Source organism: Apteryx mantelli, chromosome 9 (genome assembly GCF_036417845.1).
Source record: "Apteryx mantelli isolate bAptMan1 chromosome 9, bAptMan1.hap1, whole genome shotgun sequence".
Taxonomy (NCBI): Eukaryota; Metazoa; Chordata; class Aves; order Apterygiformes; family Apterygidae; genus Apteryx; species Apteryx mantelli.
In genome coordinates, this window is record NC_089986.1 from 8,204,482 (window position 1) to 8,225,737 (window position 21,256).

Below are 21,256 nucleotides of genomic sequence, written 5' to 3' on the forward strand. Positions count from 1 at the left end.
GGTTTTTCTTCAACAACTGTAATCCAGTTATTACTGGTACATGAGCAAATGGTTCTACTTCAGCTCATCTTACAAATGGCATCTAACGAACATTTGCTTTCGAGACACTGAATGAAATAGTCATCCTTCAAAAAGCATTAGTTATGAAAGTTTAATATGAGCTCAGAATTTGGAGCACTTTCATTACTGATTTCTTCTTCTATGTATTTAGGTATACTTCTATTTGAATTGGGTGCAAGCCTTTTAAAACAAGATGTAACCAGAAAGTTGTTGTTTTTTTTTTAAACTGTGTGCAAGCCTTTGATATTTATAGCCATAATTTTGCTTGAATGTGATGATCATTGCATTTCCAATGGCATGCTTCACTAAAAAAAAGTTAGGATGCTATTAATATAATTTGTATAAGTAGATATGCAGTGTTACTGGATTTATCACTGTCTTTTAGAAATTTTGACTTTAAAATCACACTGTTAAAATTAACACTACAACTTTCCTATTACTTTTGTGTTACAACTAACTGCTAAAACAAAAATCATGTTTAAATTTTATATATTTTTTCAGAGAGAATGTTAGAGGCTTGCTGATGGCTTATTTTTAAACTATTTTCTTGAATTATCTTGAAATGCTCATGGAGAAAGGAAAGCTGAATATACTTTTCTTGATAAACCAAACTAAATGGAAAGGTTAAGGCAGTGTTGCAGCACATAAGCAATGCTTATTGCAGAGTAACAGGAAGGTGTTAGCAGGGTGCTAATATTTACCAAACATCATTTGTTGGATTTGCAGGGGGAGAGGGAGGCAGAAAAAAACCAGCAACATTTCTCATCTGATTCCCCAGTTTTCCAAAAAACCCAAGCCCTTCATTTTAAGATACTGAAGATTTTTTGAAAGCTCAGCTATTCTCAAGTGGGATCTATCCATGTGAATTGGAAAACATAAGATGGATTAAATAAGCTTTTTCCATGGTAGTCATCATTTTGGGATGAGCCTTGATACATATAGCCCTGTCCCTGATAATTTAAAAAGTGATACTCCAGCATATACCATGATCAGTCTATCTCCAGTTTATTCTCTTGGCTGTATAGGGAGTTAGGGTATGGCATCACTGATTAGTAGACAGTCAAAGTCACTACTTGCTTTCTCTATCTCATACCTAAAAGAGGCACTGCACCTATTTGAGGCTTCATGGTGGTTGTTCTGCCTGCAACTCAGCACACCAGATGGGCGTGCTGCCATTCAGAAGGACCTTGACAGACTGGAGAAATGGGCCGACAGGAACCTCATGAAGCTCAGCAAAGGGAGATGCAAAGTCCCACACCTGGGGACGAATAACCCCATGCACCAGTACAGACTGGGGGCCGACTGGCTGGAAAGCACTTTGGCAGAGAAGGACCCGGGACAGGGTCCTAGTGGACCCCAAGTTGGCCATGAGCCAGCAATGCACCCTCGCAGCAAAGGCAGCCAACAGCATGCTGGGCTGCATGAGAAGGGCCACCACCAGCAGGTCAAGGGAGGTGATATTCCCCTCGACCCAGCACGGGGGTGACCACATCTGGAGTGCTGGGTGCAGTTCTGGGCTCCCAACTACAGGAGAGACATGGGCAGAGTGGAGCAAATGCAGCAAAGGGCCACAAAGGTGATTACAGGATTGGAGGATCTCTCCGATTAGGAGAGGTGGAGACAGCTGGGAGTGTTTAGTCTGGAAAAGGGGGGGCTTGGGGGAGATCTTAAAGTGTAAAAATACCTGAGGGGAGTGTGAAGAAGATAGAGCCAGACTCTTCTCAACTGAAAGGGCCAGAGGCAACAGGCACAAACTGAAATACAGGAAATTCCATTTAAATGTAAGGATTCTTTTTTTTTCTTTTTTTCTTTACAGTGAGAACGGTCAAGCACTGGACAGGTTGCCCAGGTAGGTTGTGGAGTCTCCATCTTCGGAGATGCTCAAAACCTGCCTAGACACAGTCCTGAGCAATCTCTCTGGTTGAACCTGCTCTGAGCAGGGGGCTTGGACAAGGTGCTTTCCAATTTTGGAACTTCCTTCCAACCTCAACAAATCTGTGAATTCTGTTTTTGTCCAGTCCCCTCTGTTTAGGGGCCATTAACGGCCTTATACAATATTTGTATAATTCTCTGTGTTTATCTTGTTTTCAGACTTTTCTGGTAATTTGTATGAGACTGTTATCTTTTCCAATGGGGATTATTTTCTTAAGGTTTGCAGATGATGGCATATTTGCGGTTCCAGTATGGAAAGTTGCTAATTTCTCTGAGGAGAAGCTTAACAGATGGCAATCAAAAGAGAAAGTAAGGGAATTATCTTTTTTTTTTTCCTCCCCCACCAGTAAAATGCTAACTAAATATCTACAGTTATCAATGAATAATTTCAGAAATATTTTGCTGATAAGAAAACAAGTGTGGTAACTGGGAGCTGTGGAGCTCAGCAGAATAAATGAGAAAAGAAAATAGTCTAGGCCATCCTGATTAAACATTCATTAGCATAGTATGGAAACACAGAGGAGAAAAAAATGTAACCAAATTGTGTACCTTAATACATGGCAATCCAGAATGCAGCTTCTGTAGAACTGTTACTTTTAATCAGTATATTAATACTGAGTAAAAGTAAATACTCTGTGCAAGCATCTAAAAATGTTCCAGAATAACAATTAAACAGTAACCATTACAGAGGTATTAGTCAATAAAGCATATGTAATCTAACATTTTTTACGTATGGGCTGGCTGTGAAGAGGTACTGTGGGTTTGACACAACCCTTACATGAAGGGAACCATAAATATATGCAGAAGGCTCGTTCAGTGTTTAAAACGGTCCTTGGGCTGCAAAGGGATTCTTGTCGCTTCTGATTCTGATTAAGTTACTGTGCATGTGGGCATCTGTCCAGTAGGGTCTGACCTGTGATTAACAGCTCATTTCTGATCAGTCATTATTCAGCTATTTTGTGAGTATGATAGATGTACCAATTTGTTCTTTTATAAGCCAGACTCTAATACAGTAAGGAATTTTTTTTTCTGTGCAAGAATTGTATAGTCAGGATATAATTTTGCAAATCCAAGGTGATGCGGTGCTCCCTCACAAATCAAAATGCAAATTTTAAAAGAAAAAATCCTAGAAAAAATGGAAAAAAATATGTTTTTAAAGCTATGAATAGCTTTCCATTGAAGCGTGTTGAATTGATACCCATATTTAAGCATCATCCCATGCCCAGGAGGGGCATCCTGTGTCCCAGAGTACAAGAGTGTTCCCTATGACTGGCGTTTGATAATACAAGGCTCTGGCAGACTTGCTCGTTAGAGGAATTTCTGCCACACCTTCTCCCTCCTTACCCTCGGATACCTACACCTCCTACTCTGTCCGTTTGTCTGTCTGAAGGACTGTGCTGTGATATGGATTGAGGAGCTGACCTGCTTCAAAGAACGTCAGGAAAGTTTGCTGTTGATGAGCAGTGCGGCCACTGAAACAACTGTGTCGGCACAACTAATGCACGGCAGTGAGGGGAGAGGGATGAGTAGCAAGCTGTGGGAAAAGGAGGGACTTAAGAGTGCATTAACCACGTAGCATCAAACCAAAGCCAAAATGTGACTTTCCATGGTCTCAAACAAATACAGAGGAATAAGCTATATATCATATTGCAAAAGAAGCATAGTATACTACAGATAACATAGGCAATTTTATTTCACGTTATCTGCCAAATATGTACAGACAGCACGTGATTCTGAATCATTGCAGTGTTCACTATATGCTATAAACAAAATAACTAGTATCCTAAACCTGTCTCTTTCAGTGTTTTCTTGGAGATTTTTCTATTTCAATTCCATTTCCTTATAGCATGTTATAAGGCTTTTATTATTTTTAATAACAATAAATCTCATTATTGTGGGTAAGTAGGACTCCTTGCTTGTTCATAACCAGAACACTCATTTTAAGGATGGCATGTGTAACCTGATGCTTATTCTGGCTGCTGTAAACATAATTCACCTTAAGCAAGACAGTTATTTTGCTTTTGGTAGTCTTGATCATTAGTAAAGGGAAGGAAATCTGCGCCAATGTCTCATTTTCGAATTTGCTGGTTGGTTCTTCCATACTGGCCATCATCAGTGTAGAAATTGAAGGTTTATTTCTTTAGGGAATAGGTTATAGGGCCAACCTGTTAATTCTTGAATGAGCCGGAAGTTGCTTATTTCTTGAGGTGTTCAACAGGAAGCATAAATCATATAGCCAGTGCTTTTTGCCTGATCTGCTAGTGTGATTTAATTGTCCCCCCCCACACTGAATAGATCCTTGTACTTGATGGTACCTGGATCCTTGTTGCAGGAGGGACAGAAATCTTGGGCTATACGGAGTTCTGCAGGGCAAACATAAAGTAACCTGACCATCACCAGTTATTCCCTATACTAATCCTTGCATCTCTGTCAGTCTTTCTGAAAGTGCAGTAGAAGGCTATAAGTACCAGTAGTTCATTAGGTATTCTCCATAAATTATGGAGAAGCTGCCTGCCTGCTCAGAAGACAGTGATTACTGCATTATCATCATTGCTGTTTTTCTCCAGGTGGATTGCAGCCAGACAGGAAAGGCAGCTAGTGTCAGAAATTACATCAGGTTTGAGTAGAATATGGTACTGCAGGTAGTAATGGACTGGGTTGGAAGAGGCAGCTGTAAAGCTCAAGCATTGTCATGCCACTCTTGAGAAAAACTTTGTTTATTTTTCTTGAAGGTAAAAGGCGTTATGGAAGCAAATGTGAAGTATTCCTGTTCAGGACCAAATGTTTTTCTATAAACTATATTATAAACTATGAAGCTTGGAATGATTTTATGCAACTTCTGCAATACCTTATTTTTAATAGCATCTTTTGGATTCCAAAATTCTCACATTCAAAAAAAAATACCAAAGGGAATGATCCAACCCTATGGCAAAGTGTGAGGGATCCAGTGGCCTTTGCCGTGTCCATTTCAAGAGAGCAAGCCAAATTCATCTTTAGCAGAACCAGTCCGGGAAGTGAGTAAATTTGGGCTAGGGCCGTACTTGATCCAGTGTGCATAGGCAGTTGGGATCAACCCAAGTATCTTTAACACACAGACCAAAGGAAATTGATAAGGAATTCTGTAACTCACTTGGTACTTGGGTTCAGAATGTTTCATAGTTCTTCAGGTTTTAAACCTTTCTCTGTCAAATTTAGTGTATCAATTTGATTCATGGACACGCACACAAACACACACTTCCGTCCAGGTTGTAGTTCAAGGAGAGCATAGTATAGCCAGTAGTTCTGGGAAGTATGTTCTGGGGGAAAAAAAATAGCTACATTTCAAACATATACTTGCAGCTGTGCAATTCCTGAAGTCATTTTACTCTAAGAGAAAGGTATAATTAACAAAAACAAAAAAAACAAACAAAAACCAAATATATGTCTGATACTTAATCTTTAGGATGGGACCATAATTCTAAGCATAAGAGTAATCTTTTCATGCAGTTTTGTTATATTCCAGTTAATACTTCTGCATATTTCAGGAAAATACAAAATATCAGTTGATAATAAATTTGTTGAAGGGCTATTTTATCTTAATATATTTAAATTATAGAATTACTGATTTGGCATAAAGATTTAAAATTTAAGAAATTCAGTGTTTATTTCTGCAGTCCTTAATGATACTTAGCGTCCAATTTAAGGCTTAGATAACATGGATGCAGCATTTTGTGGCCAATTCTTTGTGGCTAATGTTCTTGAGTGTTTCAAATGTTTGAGCACTGATATATACATATATGTATTTTTTTTATCCTAATGGTGTGGTCTACCTATATTGCTAAGCTTAGTGAAGGTTGAAGATGCTAAGCAGGTACTTTGATGTCAAGAGAATCTGAAAATGGATCCAAAACTAAATAGCGAAGTTCTGAAATTTCTGGTTTGAATTCAGCATGCATGCAAAGAAAAATTTTGCTAAACCTGAAATTTATAGTTTTGGATATTCTAAATAAAGTTATTTTTAAAAAAATACTTCAGGCTGTTTAATTTGTGTCTTGTAACCAGTGGCAACTCTGTAGAGCATCTGCCTTTCTTGTCCAAGGAAGGTACAGTAGTTTGTATGTCACACGACCCAACCTGCTGTTTGCTGGTGAAGAGTTTCCTTTAGTTCAGTGAATGGGTGAGCACTCTCTCGTACGAGAAGTCTTGAGAGTTACTGGGCTTTTGTTTCCTACTGCATCCTGTTGTTAGCAGGACGTAAGAATATGTTTTTAGCTCTTTGTAGTATGTGGAAGAATTGCTTTTCCCATTGCATCATTTAGTGGTAACACAATTGCAGAGTATCTAAAAGGAAAAATTGTACTTCCATGTCAATTGGTTTAGAAGACGTGTTACATGTTTTGTTCCGTTTTGGCCACTCTTATGTCATTTTAATGATCAGCCACTATAACAAAGTAAGTTCAAATGGGGATTCCTAATGATGAGAATATTGTGAAAAGATTTGTGTTTGTATTGCTGTTTTATTAAATATTTTTAGAAGAGAATGGGGGCAGCAATTAGATGCTTCTGCATCAGTGTGTCAAAGCAGTTTTCCTTCTGCAAAATAAATATGTTGGTTTTTATTTCATTCAACTTAAAAAGAAATAAGACTAACAGTATTTTCCAAGTACACTAAGTAGATTCAGACAACATGATTTGTACTAAAAAGATAGAGGAGTGACAACTTTTTCTCTTTTTTGTTGGGTAAGTGCATTTGCCTGAGAGGGGGAAAAAAATGACAATACATTCTGGACTGTTCTAGTCTAGAGATGATACATTCTATATTTTCTTCTAGAGCTACCAGCTATGGAAGTATTTCTAGGTTTTGTTTTCAAGGACAACAGAAAGCTGTTTATGGTGACAGTCTCAGATAGTTTGTATCCATATTTGCTTCCACTTCATTGATAAAATGCAATGTAAACAGAATATGCTTTGTAAAGGAAACCAACAGCTATGCTTTGTGGTTTTATATGTATCTATATATATGATCTTGTTTATCACAGACTGTGATATTTTTATTTTTTATTTAAACTTTTTTCTCTAACTCTTGAAGTTGTATGAATATGTAGAAATTTTAATAGTGTTTTTAAATGTTTTTATCTGACAAGAATGTGAAGAAAAAATTGAAAATGTTTCTCAGATGCTTCCAAAATTTCAGTAACCAGGAAACAGATAAGCAGTAGTAGTATGTATTTTGCAGGTTATGTCTTAATTTCTAAGCAAGTTTCCTGGTTTGAATACTTTGAATACATGGAATTGACAATTGACAGTCAGCTGTGTATTCTCTTCCAGTGTCAAATACCTGAATACAGCACTTGAAGATAAGAAATTGAAATCATATATTTTTAAAAAAAAGAGAGAAAAGAAAAGAAATTGGATCTTGGAATTACTATATTTTCCCAAGAACCTTCCATTTTCCACAGCTCAGCACCTGTATCTTGTGGAGTAAAACCGTGATCATACGTTCCATCTCCTTCTCCATCCACCACTCTGTATGCAAGACACAACTGACCATAGCTGTAAAGTCTTCTGTTGGAAGCATGTTTCCAGTCTGTCCTGCAGACCCTTCTTTGGCATACAACTTCCATGCCCATGATGTGACCTGGCAAAATGCCACCATCCATGGTCTGGCTTATATGCTTGCAGGGTATTAATCAGTGTAGTCTCACTTTTAGGAAGTAGTCTCAGAAAGTCTTTAGAAAGTGTAGTCTCACAAGTAGAAAGTTGAAAGGTCTTAACGATTAAAAAAAAAACATATAGGAGATAAGTATTGTTTAAGAATGCTTGGACTACTCTCAGTAGTTATTTTTCTGGGTGATCCTGACTCCCTGTAAGTACTACGTTTTCTGTAAATGTGCATAAACCTTTTCAAGGTGCTGCCTTCTTTCTCAGCAATAGCTCAAATCACTGCATCATTCGAAGCGTCCCTTGTCCATTTGTGAATGATGCATCATGAGGTACAAGCTGGCACAATGCTGTTGTAATTGGCAGAACATTCATCATTTCACTACTGCATTGCCTGTAAAGCTGCTTTGAAAGTTCTTAGTTGAGGCTGCTGTTAAATGAAATCCCTAGTTACAGAATTTCAGAGCCCTTTTTGTTACAAAAGAGAAAGTGGCGTTTTTCTCTCTGCGTGTTTTTCTGGCATTTTTCTTCTGCATATTAATACCAATGACTGTAGCGAAACAAAGTGCTTCTGAACTGACATATGTTTCGTGCTGTAATTCTGGTGGGTAATTCATAGAGATCTGAATAAAGACATCACAGGAAACTGCTTTCTCGCTTCCACTCCATGAACATATACTCTAGATTGTGCTCTTCCCTTGAATAATATTTTCCTGTACCAATTATTTTTCTCATCCATGCTCAGATACTTGGAGCTTATACCTCTCAAGATACCCTCTAAGTCTGAAGTTATGATCTTTTTCATCCTATTAATAAAAACCATTCTAATTTTCATTTTGAATCATATGATCAGCACCATTTTTAATATGCATAAATAAGAATGCCAGCTTCCTTGGAATATTTATTTTCTTTGCTTTAGAGAGATGGAGGAAGAGGTCTCTATTTTACTTTATGTGCAGAAAAAGATGTACATGACTTTTAATATCTAAACATTAAGCAGATGTAGAGCTTTCCACAGAGTTTCCTGTTTCTGAGTGCTTGGAGAAGGGCATCAGCTTTTCAGGATCAGTGTTCTCGCTCTATCACTTTACAGCAAGAAGTGACAGCCAGAATCAGTTTCATTTCTCTTCCCATGCTCAAAGAGAGAATCTGGGAAGGAAAAGAAGGTGGCTCAGTTGCACTCGGTGGCTTTCAAAGTTGTAGCAGATAGGTACGTTTTTATATCAGAGGTTTCACTCTTACTTGAATTCTGAGAATCTGCTTGGACCAAATCCTGCGAACTGTACTCATAATGCTATTGAGGACAGTAGGGGAAAACAATAGAAGTTGTCCTATGAAAATGTGGCTCTTTGTGGAATTATTCATTGAAATTGAAGGTAATGTGCAAAAATAACAACAAAAGCTTTTAACGTTTTTGCTGTAAGATGCACCAGTATGACAGTGCAAGCCTTTTCCAGCAGTATTAATCAAAAGTGTGACAGGCTGCTTTTTGAGTAGGGAGAGAGTCAGGTCAGTATCGGAAGTGATCGGCTCACTCAGTGTTCGGAACAACTGTTGCTGATGACGTGACAAAATAGCTGTTGCAATGCAGAATTGTTGTGATCAACTATAGTAATGTGATTTTAGTATCTAGAGCCACCAGTCAGCTAGAGTCTCCCTGTTAAGCACCGTACAGTCCTTTTCAGTCTGAGCATGTGGTTAGACGCACGTCATGGAAACCACAGAGAAACTGATTTTGCAGGGGAGAATAAAGAAATCATTGTTCTGAGCTCCATGAGAACCAGGGGAAGTGCACCAGCTGTTGAATATATCAGCAGAAATGGAGTGGGGGTGTATATATGTTCAAAGCGCAAATGGTATAAATATCTACTATGTGTCAGTTGATACATCTTTGTTTTCACCATGGTTAGTACAAGATGTAGCCTTGTCAAAGGGCAGTGCAGAAGATATTCTGGGAATGCACAAGTGGAAGAATCTCTTTCACAAAAATGCGTTGAACTAACTGTTCGCTCCAGGCAATTGAATAAGAGAACCATCTTATTTAACCAAATGCACTTTATTCTGTCTTTTATGCTGTAAATTATTCTCATAGCATGCTGTAAAGTCCTGCTTGAAGTGTCTATTCTTAGCATAAAACTGTTTGTCAAATTTCCATTAAGCTTCAGGTGAAAAATTAATGAGCCATTCACTTCAGATATTTCAAAACTAATACTGTTTTATTATTAATGCAGTAGAAAGTCTAAGATGTGGGTATGTACAATTATGGTTCAGTGTTCAGTCAGACTTTACATTTTTTTCATAAATTTTGGGAGCCATCATTAAAACTGTTTCAGGTCATAAAAGGAATTGCTGTAGAGAATGTCATCAATAAACTTTTCTTAGTCACTTCTATTTGTTAACTTTTTGTTTTTGTTTTAGCTGATCTTTGTAGAAGACTACTTTAATAAACAGGTAATGGTTAAGTATGATATCCTTTTCAATTTATCTCTGAATGTGGAATTTTAGTAGAAATGAACAGAAATTTGATTCTTGTACCACAAACTTTATATTTAGAAAAAATAGGAAAATAAAAGACAAATTACATGATATGGAGGGGGCCGTGGATAAAGTAGTTTCTTTTGACTAGGACAGTAAGACATTGTGACTTGCTCACTTTTCTTTTGTGTATTCTGATTTCGGCTGTGACAAAAGTCATTGAAATGATGATGAAGTTCTACTTGGAATGTGGTACACAACTATTACATACTCCAAGTAACAACTTTTCAGGGATCTCAGAATATTTTGCTAACACCAGTAAGTTATGTGATACAGTGCTAAGAAAGGCTGGTTACAAATGTCTATTCCAGTTTGACTAGTATGGAGCCTGAGGTTCAAGGGTTTTGTGTGCGTTCAAAACAAAACACAGTCACTGCAAAAAGTACGAATGTAGTCTTCACTTTGTATTTCAGAAGCTTTCTAAAAATTCTCTCTTTTTTCCCAAAGTTAACTTAAGGAGCGTATTTCTCTTCTTCCTGTACTCCAGTATGTTCTCTAGAGTCTTTCTTAAAATAATGGTGGTTTTAAACCTGGATTGTTGGTGCTGTTGGATTGTTAAAATTGCACAGAGAAAGGGATTCAGTTTCTTGGAAGATTTTGATGCTATAAAATTAAATTTCAAACAAAATCCCAAATTTAAATCATCTTCAAAGCGTTTGTTGGGCTCACAGATTCTGAAAGCACTATCTTCTCCAAGGAGTCTGGTGTCTGGTGGTGGAGGAGCTAGCAAGAACCTGGCAAAGTTCTTCCAGTATATTAGTTTCCTAATGAAGTTGTGCTACACTATCTTTTGTGAATGGTATAGAACCAAGCTCATTAGTTTAAAAAAAAAAAAAAAAAAGACTGGGCCTTAAAGTAGTAGCCCTTGAATTCTCAAATTTTTTTCCAGTGTGAATTGTATTTTACAGGGGAAATTGCTCTTGGATCTTTACCTTCTATTTCCTGATCATGATGCAGATAGCTTTCCTCATATTATTCATAAAAACAAGGTGCACTTGTGGCAACTAAAGAAGTGGCTGGCAAAGGGAAAGTAACTTTTGCATTTTTTCTTAAAGCAATTTTTTAATAATAATTCCAGTACTGCTTTTTTATTAAATAGTTCAGAAAGTTCAGTTGTTAGAGAATCATAGAAAATAGGATTGGAAAAGACATCAAGAGGTTATCTAATCACCTTCCCTCAAGGAAGGGTTCAGCGCTGTCTGTGTCATCCCTGACAGTCCAGTGTTTCCTTTAGAAAGACTTCGGTTGCAGAGATTTGCCTACCACCTACATAGGCACTTTCAGTATTCAAGTATTCTTACTATCAGAAGGTTTTCTTCCAGATGACATAATCTCCCTTTCTGTATTTCAACTCCACGTTACACTGTGAGGTGAACCACTGTAATATGTGAGGTTTTCCCATTTACGTTGTTCCTGGATGTGCATCTTTTGCAGTTTCTTCAGGTATGAAGCTCAAGTTGCGGTTAAATGGAGGAAGGATAGATGTTTTTCATTTGCAATGCTTTGAGCTTCATTGCTCCTGTAATATAGTGTGCACACTGACGAACAGTAGACAGAAAATAATGTCTCAGCTACAAGCTTCTGATGGACATTTCAGAATTCATTTTGTTTCCAGAAACAGACTCTCAAAGCTTGAGAAGTTGATGTGCTGTGTAGTAACAACTTCGAGAACTTTTTCAACCCTGTTCAGCTTTGCCAAGACAACCCTTTTCCTACACTAAGACCTTTTGAACCAGTTTCACTTTCCATTTATAAATTTGTCACATTTTTAAAAGTGAATACCGAGTATTTCTGCTGTGCATTAAAGCTGAACAAATTTTTCTTCCATAATTAAATGTTATAGCCTTGGTTGCTTTTTGTCTTATGATTAAGATATCCTGTAACAACTCTTTGGAGTGGCTAGCACAAAAAGTAAAACAGAAGAGGGAGGACGCAGGTGGATTTTAGAGAATGTAGTTCAGTAACAACATCCCTGCTAGTAATTTTATAGAAATTTATTATGGGCTACTGATTTCTCATAGCTTCTTCACCTTGTGTTTGTAGGTCACAGAATGGAAGGGATGCCTCCTGGTTGTAAGGAACTCAGTATCAACAGAAAACGTGGTATTTGTTGAATAGAGTTCTCGGAGACTCCTGGCATTCTGAACTCTAGCTGGAAGTTTGCAAGTAATTCAGTATGGGCAGGCATATTGAAAGGCTTTTAGGGGTTTTGCAGATTGTTTTAGAGCTACTTTCTGTCCCATGCTGTGAACCTTCTCTCTTTTTCATGGTGTGCTTTTAGTCTTGCAGGAGTATTCTTGATTTCCCTGGGAAGAGGTGATGCCATTATTAGGCTAACTGAAAGAGTTGGGAAAAACAGACAAACATTTTGTCATGAAGTGCTTCAGATCATTTCTGTGTCCAGAGTTTATCTTCTTCCAGGTCTGTAAGTTGGTCTCTCAGAACATACTGTATCTCGTCAGAACCCTTCCCGTGCTTAAATCCTGGAGTCATGTGTATGAAAAGTCTGTTTCCTTTTTTCAGTTAGAGGGAGATTTTAAAATATGAATGAATCTTTTGATCCAATGAGGTTTGTGCTGTTCCTTCTTAAGGTTTTAAACATGTCATTGAAGAACTGATGATTTCTCATCTCTACCTTCCCCCACTTTACATACAACTAACTGTCTGTTCAGTAAGCTCTTATTCCAGAACTCCTTCAGTTGAGCCATCAACCATCCATTGCAAAAAACATCCCTGCATTTATAAAATAAATCATAGACAACTTAGCTGAATTGAGATCCACTTTGAATATATGTGCCTTAAAGAGGAAGGTGTATATTCGCGTTTCCAGGCTCCTGGGTATATGCAAGGAAGGATATGTCTCATCAAGTTGTCAGTATGTCACCAGCATGCATCCTCCTTGGGGTGTTTCTTCTCAGAGTTCTCACAAACGGTTCAGTGCGTGGGATAGCCTGCCCTTAAACAACGTTAGTGCTAAGTAGCACCATTTTTATACTACTAAAATATTTTTGCATTCTCAGCAGAACAAGCAGCCTTATCAATACTGGCATCGTTTGGTGCAGACAGACACTTGCACTGGATTTCAGTCTGTTTTAAATGTCCACTTTTCCCTGTAATGCTGTGTTCTGTTCATACCTAACTTTGAAATTTGTTGCTGATCAGTAATTCTGTTTTTCATTGATTCCTTTAATCATATACAATCTCTAACTTTTGTTTTTAAGTTGCACACAATATAATATCTGCTTGGACTCTTCAGCAGTTTTGTCTTGTGGAACTATTCCCCTGGATACTTGTAGTTTTGTGGTAGTGGTTGTTAAAGGGATTTTTTTTTTTTTTTTCCATTAAGGTAAGTGCAAAGGAATGGTTGCTAATCTAAACCAGATTTTGAAGGTGTATGTTAGATATGTGCTTTTTTTGGTTGGTTTAAGCCTTATGCAGAAGTTAAATCTTCCTAAGTTTCATTTACTAAATTGTTGTTCATTTTCTGTTATTTAAGATGGAATCTACAGACGAAATCGATCAAACCTCACAACGCTGTTAGTGCAACCAGTTTCTGCAGGGCTTGTCAAACAACTGATTTCCTTACCTGAGGACAGCATCGGAAAAGATAGGTGCATCCCCCTTGAACTGCCAGCCACAGGTAATACTTTTTAAAATAATTTTTTCTCCTAATTATGAAATGTCCTTCAAGTACTCCAAATATGTTCGCTGTAATTGTGTATAACTAAGAGGTTTAGCCAGTTATGGGTATGTTTTGTTTTAGCAGCTTTTTAGAAGTGGCTATGTAAAACTTGTAAGTTATGCTCCAAAAATCTGCTAGATGGGAGTTGAGTTTAAAAAAAAAAGGCTGAGAAGTACTACAGAAGAGCCATTTAAAAAAAAAAAAGAGGCATTTGCTCTTTTATCCTTAGCAACCTTAGTCTTGTTACTTCTAACAGTTTCAGAAATGAGCTCATTTGCCAGCATTCAGCAAATGTGAATCAATAACTGGAGTAAGAAGTCTCAGTACAAGGCATTAAGCTCTAATTCTTGCTCCTGACTAAAACAAATCCCGCTGTCTTTGCATCAACACTAGGGAGATGTTAGTGCTGCAGTAGTTTGTTAGGCCTTGTTGGACTACTAAGAATGTGCTTGAAACGTTAAGGCACTAGTAGCAGTATTAAAGCTATGCTCTTTGTCTTCTTTCTGCCTCTGGCAGAATATATTCTATTATTCTAAGCAATGATGTGCCTTTCTGTGTTCTTTAATTTGTAACTATTTGCCAGAGAATAAACAATGCATTTTTGTCTGTCAGGCACCCTTTCCTCCAGGTTTCGCCACGAAAAGGTTGCATCGTGATAACAAAAGTAGTAGAACAAAATGCCTCGAGTAGGGCTAGATGTAAAAAAGAATGCATTCAGAGTATCTCTTCAGAGATAAGACCCTTAGCAAAGTCATACAGATTATAGCTCAAACAAACTTCATATTGATTTGGGGAAAAAAGTGAGAGTGTGATCTTCCAGCAAAGACACTGCACAGTGTTATGCTGAAGGAAGGAACCCCTTCCAGGTCACCTTCCAGAAGAGATGCGCCTATAAACAGTAATGCTGACTTTTATTTTGTACTAGCCTATCTTTTACCAGTAAAAACACAGAACAAACTGTATCTTTTATTATTTTGCCCATTTAAATTAACTGATTTGAAGCAGTAGTTTTGGAGGGGTGAAGGCAGATTAAGTTAGCACACTATTTCCTTTGCTAAGTACAATGATGGTAATAGTAAAAGCCAATCTGAAGTGTGTTTTAAGGGCAACCACTGTAATATCATGTATGAGCTTGTATCACTTGTTTATTGCTTTTGGAAAGTTAATGTGGATTAGAAATACAATAAAGCAAGTCATAAAAAAGGTTGATTAATTTTATGACTTGTGTTAGCGTTTGTGTTACACATACTAAAAAGAAAGGCAGTAAGACTCTATGCTTCATGGCTTAAACTGTTGAGTTTAAGAAGAACTATTGCTCTCCATTCATGGTTGTCTAGATACTTTAATGAGGAACTGATCTTCCCCGCAACCAATAGATAGTCTGTTAAAGGAGAAAAGGGCCTTTTTGGAAGGGAGAAATGCCTAACCATTCCAGGTAGGATGTGTGAAGCTTGCTAATATTGTGGGAGTTTTCAACAGTTGAAATGCTGAAGGGAAAGCATGAATTCACTCACTCTAGAAAAAGCTGCACTGAATCTGGTTCTCAAAAAACTTTGTTTGGAGACTGAGGGATAGAATTATCTAAAGGGTACCTTATTCTACTTTTTATGCGATAGTTGTAGCATTTCTGATTTATTTCCCTGAGATGGCAGAAATTCTACATGGTGGATGATATCTGGAAAGAAAGACTGTATGAAGCTCACAGGCTAGGAAGAGTCTATCCATGTTCTCCTTATTCTGGGTGAATACAACAGCTTGTATCTGATGTCAGGCAAAGCTTCTTAACTGCAGTTCCCCAGTGGGATTTTTTTTAAATCTTACTTTGTTTAGCAAGGAGGGTCTACAGTAACATGCCTTGCATAATTCTGGAATGCATTATGCTATGTTGTGCTTTGATATACTGGTGGTATAGTGTTGGTGGGCTGAAGCATATAGTGCGCTGAAACGTTCAGAATTAGCCTAAATGGAAGGGATAAAAGACTGCTCTTGTGATAAGAAATCTTATATAACCATGTAATAATAGCTAAAGAGATTATGCTGATCAGAGTAGTGCATATCAAAACAGCGAAGGCTGAATTTGCGGCCTTCCAGTTGATTTGGAGAAGCTTAAGAGAGATATTTCACTTCTGACGTAGAACTCATCACTTAACTGTCAAAAGAGATGAATGAGCAATTCAGATGATTGGTTGGCTTAAAATTTGTTAGAATAAAATGATCATCATTTTCTCATCAGTATGTTTCAAAAAGCTGAAGAGCAGATTCATCAGTAATGATTAAACATTTATATATAGTTTTCTCACATTGCCTCTTTTTTTCCTTAGCCTTGCAGTTTTCAAGAGACATAATGTGACAGAGGGAGTGGGAGGATATGGAGACGAACATCTGAGACATATCAAATACTTAAAACCTACAAGTAAACAGTGGGAATTAAAGTTAGTTGTAGAAATTGAGTTGCTTTTTATTATGGTGCGTACTTATTAATCCTCATTAATTTGTAGTTCTGTGCTGCTTTGAACATTTCCCCAAAATGGGCAATTGGTAAAGAATTTAAGAGTAAAGTGTTATAGAGAAGCCATATACTTCTGAAGCTTTTACTTATTACAGAATATATACAGGATATTTGCTAGGACGTTATGAAGATTGCCATAAAACCAAGGCATTCTTATTGACATAAATGAAGAAGTACTGCTGTGCTGCAGTAAACTTCCTTTGTTGTTTGTTCAGTTATCTGCCAGTTGGCAGATTTCAGTCATTTGCAGTTCATCCCAATGAATCTCTTGAGTATTTAAAGTAATTCTATCTAGTGCAATTTCATTTACAAGGTGCTTTTTCATCACTTCTGGCCCTATATTTTGCTGTTGAATGGAAAAGTCTCGTAGGTTAATGGACAAATCCTTAAAAGTATTAGAGGCAAGTGTTTAATTTTCCTTTTTGGCTGTAAGTGTGAGTTTTCATATTCAGTGCTTCACATTGGTGGGGATAAAAGACTAGAAAACCTAGGATTTCACTAGTGATCTCCACATGTCTGTGGCAGAAGGGTAGACCTTCAAATTTCACAGATCAGTTTGTGTGCTTCAGTATGTTCGGTTGTCCTATGAGATGCAGGGAGAAAGATGTATATTTTTCAGGGATTGAACTGACCTTTCAAATATGAGTTATCAGACTTGTAAACAGGGATATCAAGTTGAGATTACTGGAAAGGTTCTCAACTGAGATCCTACCAAAAGCTCTTAGGTAAAACAAGATAGCATGATTTAAGAGGAAATGTGTTCACATGGATAAAGAGCTTTTGAAAAGATAGGAAACAAAAAGTAGAAGTAAATGGTTGATTTTAACAGTGACAAGTTGTTTCTCTAGCAGCCTGCCATAAATCCAGCCCTATGTCTCTCTCCATCTGGATCAACCAAGAAAATGGGGAGTGTATTATTTCAGAGAACATCAGTATAGTATAGTTAACATATACAGAAGATACCATTTCTTAAAGAGCTCTTAAGACCCTTCACTGTGAAGTGGATGCATTTATTTATTTCTTAATCTATAAAATGGTAAAAACAAAGCACCAGTAGTTTAAATAACTTCAACGATATCAAACGGTATGTGAATAAATAAAGCCAGTAGGGTGAATAAAGAAAGCCAGTAGAATGCACTCAGATCAAAATGCTTTTATTTTAGGTAGAAGCGTTTGATCTTCTGTAACCTTTTTTAGCCTACAAAGTACAGTCACTGATCAATACTGAATCATCTTAAATGGCTGCAGTCCAAGGCTTCATTGTAGGCTGTAAACAAATCCATACTCACTATCAAAAAATTAGAGTGGAACAGATAACTAGAAGTCCTGGAGTTCAGCGGAAGAGATTTCTGGCATAACATAACTAAGAATTTTTGAAACACTTTGAATAAATACCTATTTTATTCAGCTTTATGCAGTTCTACATGTCAGATGGTCATTATAGTTTTATAGTCAACTCTGATAAATTTGCATCGTTAATTGTACCGAAGGCATAACTTGAAGATGCCTTTAGTTTCCATATAGTATGATCATGGTCCAAGACAAATAAAAGTTCTCTGCCAAGTGCTGCACACTAGTGCAAATCAAGCCTGTCATCCTTTCTGTGGGAAGAAGGACATAAAAAAAAAAAGATATATTATCACATGAGACATTAGGTTGCAGCCTTGTGATGCTATTATATGTTTCTCTTCCATAGCTTGCTTACTTGTCAGACAAAAAGAATACCATATTCTATAAACTCTGTGCCGTCATTCAATTATAGCAGTATGCAGAGAATCCCATTTCTAGGTGTAATAAATTTACACTATGTTGAATATAAATCCAAGGAAACAAATAGAGAAAGATGCTAGCATGTAGTGTGGCAATGTATGTTACCACATCGACCAAATAGATATTCATTGTCCTTAGCAGTAGAAATGCGGAGATGTTCTCCAGATACTACCTGCTGGTGTTTCGAATAAGTATATTTAAAATAGGGACGCAGATGGAATATAGACATACTGTATATTAAAACATAGAAACAGTTATACTCTTGGATTTTCAGTTTGTGATTGCTTTAAATTCTGTTCTCATTATTAAATAGAAGTGCATGGAAACAAGCTTAAACTGTGTGAAACTTTTAATATTATTTACCTCTCTACTCTTAACTGAAGCTTTCAAGGCTTTCTCTACCAGAATTATAACTGGCCAAGATACTTTTTCATGCTTCTGTTCTGTGTCCATCCTTTGCTGTGTAATGCTTAGGATCTGATCGCTTATAAAGCAGTGGCATGAACAATCTCTGAAAAAGAATCTCCTTGCAAAGTAGTGTGAGATCGTGGAATTCAGCTCTAAAATACGAACCATTCTCAAAATTTGTAACTATCTTTGATATTGTGTGCGACACATTTATTCTGTTTCACATTAAGCCATCTCAGTTTAGAACCTCCTTAAAGGACTTTGTTGCAGACATCATTTATTTTCAGAAACTTTCGCTTGAATGGATTTATTTTTGGATTCCTTTCTCTAGATCAGAAAATTTGATCAAATAGCAAAAAAATTACTCGTGAAGCTCTTCAGACCAAGACTGGGCTTGAGGACTCAGGACCTATGAATATCCATATAAAAACCAGATATATTGTTAGTAGACAACATAGTTGGTTAATCAATCAAAATCTAGTAGAGAAAAAAGTTAGGAATACCAGATTTGGAAAAAAGACTGAGTCTCAATGGTATATCACTTATATAAAACACAGTAAAGGCTTTCTGTTGCAGAAACATTGAGTTACAAGTTTTGACATATTTGTACACAAATAATTTTACAATTCAACAATTCTGTACATTGTCATAGATTCAGTGTTGATTTTTGCATATGCATTTTGAGTGTTGCACAAGATGTAATTGAGTTATTTTCCAAAGATAATTTATATAAATTATCAATCACATGCTGTTTTTACAAGTTCATTTCTTTTTATAAGTCATGTTGGTTTGAAAGTTATATCCTACATGAATGCTTATAACATTTGCATTTATTTTGAGAACGTATGTCTGAACTTACTTGAAAAATGATTTAAAATGCTAAGTAGATCACTCAAAATAATTTACATAACACTGAGAACTAAGAAAGACGCACTTTTCACAGTTAAGTAAGGTTTCAAAAGCCCATAAACTAAACAGTCGAATATGGCAGTAGTTTGGGATTTTTCTCAGTCAGTTGCTCTAAAAAATGAAGGATTATTTTCAAATGATGGTAAAATCTGCTGTTATATATGGCTTTTAATGTATACTTATCATATTGGTGTATATAACAGCATAGTGCAAATATTATGTACCAGTCTGTATTATTCCTTATAGTATCACCAATCCAAGATAAGAAATCTGTAATATATTCGATTACCCTTTTTATGTAAGTAGCTGATGATGTTTCTAAATGGAGTACAGTCAGTTCTTCCTGTTGCATCATGGTTTGTGCTATTTAGAGTTACTTTAAAGCCTCAAGATAACTTTATGAAAATTGTAGCTTTCCTTATTAAACAGATTTTTAGCCTTTAGTGGTGCCTGAAAAGCTTGGTAGCACGTGCTTGGAAGTTAGCAGTTGAGTTGTCGGAGCCCGTCATATGGCTTCTGAATGACAGGAGCAAGAAACGTGAGGTGATTTTATCCCGACTGCTCCAGTTGAATTAGTGCACCCTAAAACCATTTAGCTATGCATGTTTGATGATTGAAAGATTTGCTTTAATTGTGATTTAAAATTGACGTCTTTTTATTCAGGTTGTGTTGATTTCAACAGGAATTATATACACGCGAAGGACTGAATTACTCCTTTGAGACCTTATTCCTGAAGTTTATTCCACGTAGTTTGTTTCTGTAATCTTCCGGAATAACTTCCGTTTTTACAATCTAACGACTATGTTCTGCGAATGCGTGAATTCAGTTAGTTTTTGATGCTTCTGTGCTTGAGTTAAATGTGCACGTGGGGAGATTTTCATGTATTTGTAGCAGAAATCTTGTGTGAGGAAGTTTCTAAAGATGCTTTTTAAAACCCAGTACTCAAAGGAACACTCAGACAAACTGATTATAGCTGTTCCGTATGAGCAGTGTTTGATTATTTTATCAACACACTTGAAAATCAGACTCAAAGTCTGGCACTTCTCCACATTGTTATGAGCTTGGGGTAAGGTTGAAAGTGAAAAAAGGAATAAAACTTCACTCATTTCTTAGGCCACAGGTAGTAATTTTGCCTCTTCTGAAGTTCTAAAGCTGCCAATCAAATGAGCAAGTGATAACCAAGCATTTTAAAAAGTAGCTATGTAATCGTGAGAGGGGCAAGTAGCTATGAGACAATTTATAGGTTTCAGATCAGAAAATAAATCAGAAATACTAACAAAACATAAATCCTTTTCCATTTTTCTATTTCAGAAGTAGCTTTTGGCATATATATACTTGAAGTGTATCTTGAGTACTGTTAAGCTTAATTCTCTTCATAGGTTTCCAGAGAATACAGAAGAAAGAGAGAAAGTTGTCAAGACCTTTAAAGTATAGCATTGGGAAGCAAGATTTGTTGTCAGAACTGTTTAAAGGGGATTAAATTTCACTTCTGCTGTATACAGCAAAGAGAGCGCTTTCAGCCTTTTTATTTGGTGTGCTAAGACTTTACGCCTAAGTCGCTTTAAGTGTGCTACTGGATTATATGACTATTAATTTGAATATCTGATTCCAGAATATGTGTATTGCCAGAAAAAAAAATTTCTGTTGCTTTACTGTCAGTTGAAGACTGCATGGCTGATGCGCATTAAGGAAAAATGTGAAGAGTGAAGTTAAGTCAGTTGTCTTCAAAAGGCTTTATCTTGTTCTTTGCTGAAGTGGGGCCTAAGGAAGCATGCCATATCTAAAGCGTTGCAGGGTGAGAAGAAGAAGGG

General features: G+C 36.7%; 1 protein-coding gene across 1 annotated transcript in view; it reads left to right on the forward strand.

Moving 5' to 3' along the window:
- NAALADL2 (N-acetylated alpha-linked acidic dipeptidase like 2) overlaps positions 1-21,256 on the forward strand; it is a 401,471-nt gene that overhangs the window by 239,211 nt on the left and 141,004 nt on the right. The window contains exon 6 of the mRNA XM_067301422.1: positions 13,664-13,807. Coding sequence (XP_067157523.1) covers positions 13,664-13,807 — 144 coding nt within the window. The remainder of the gene's footprint in view (positions 1-13,663; positions 13,808-21,256) is intronic.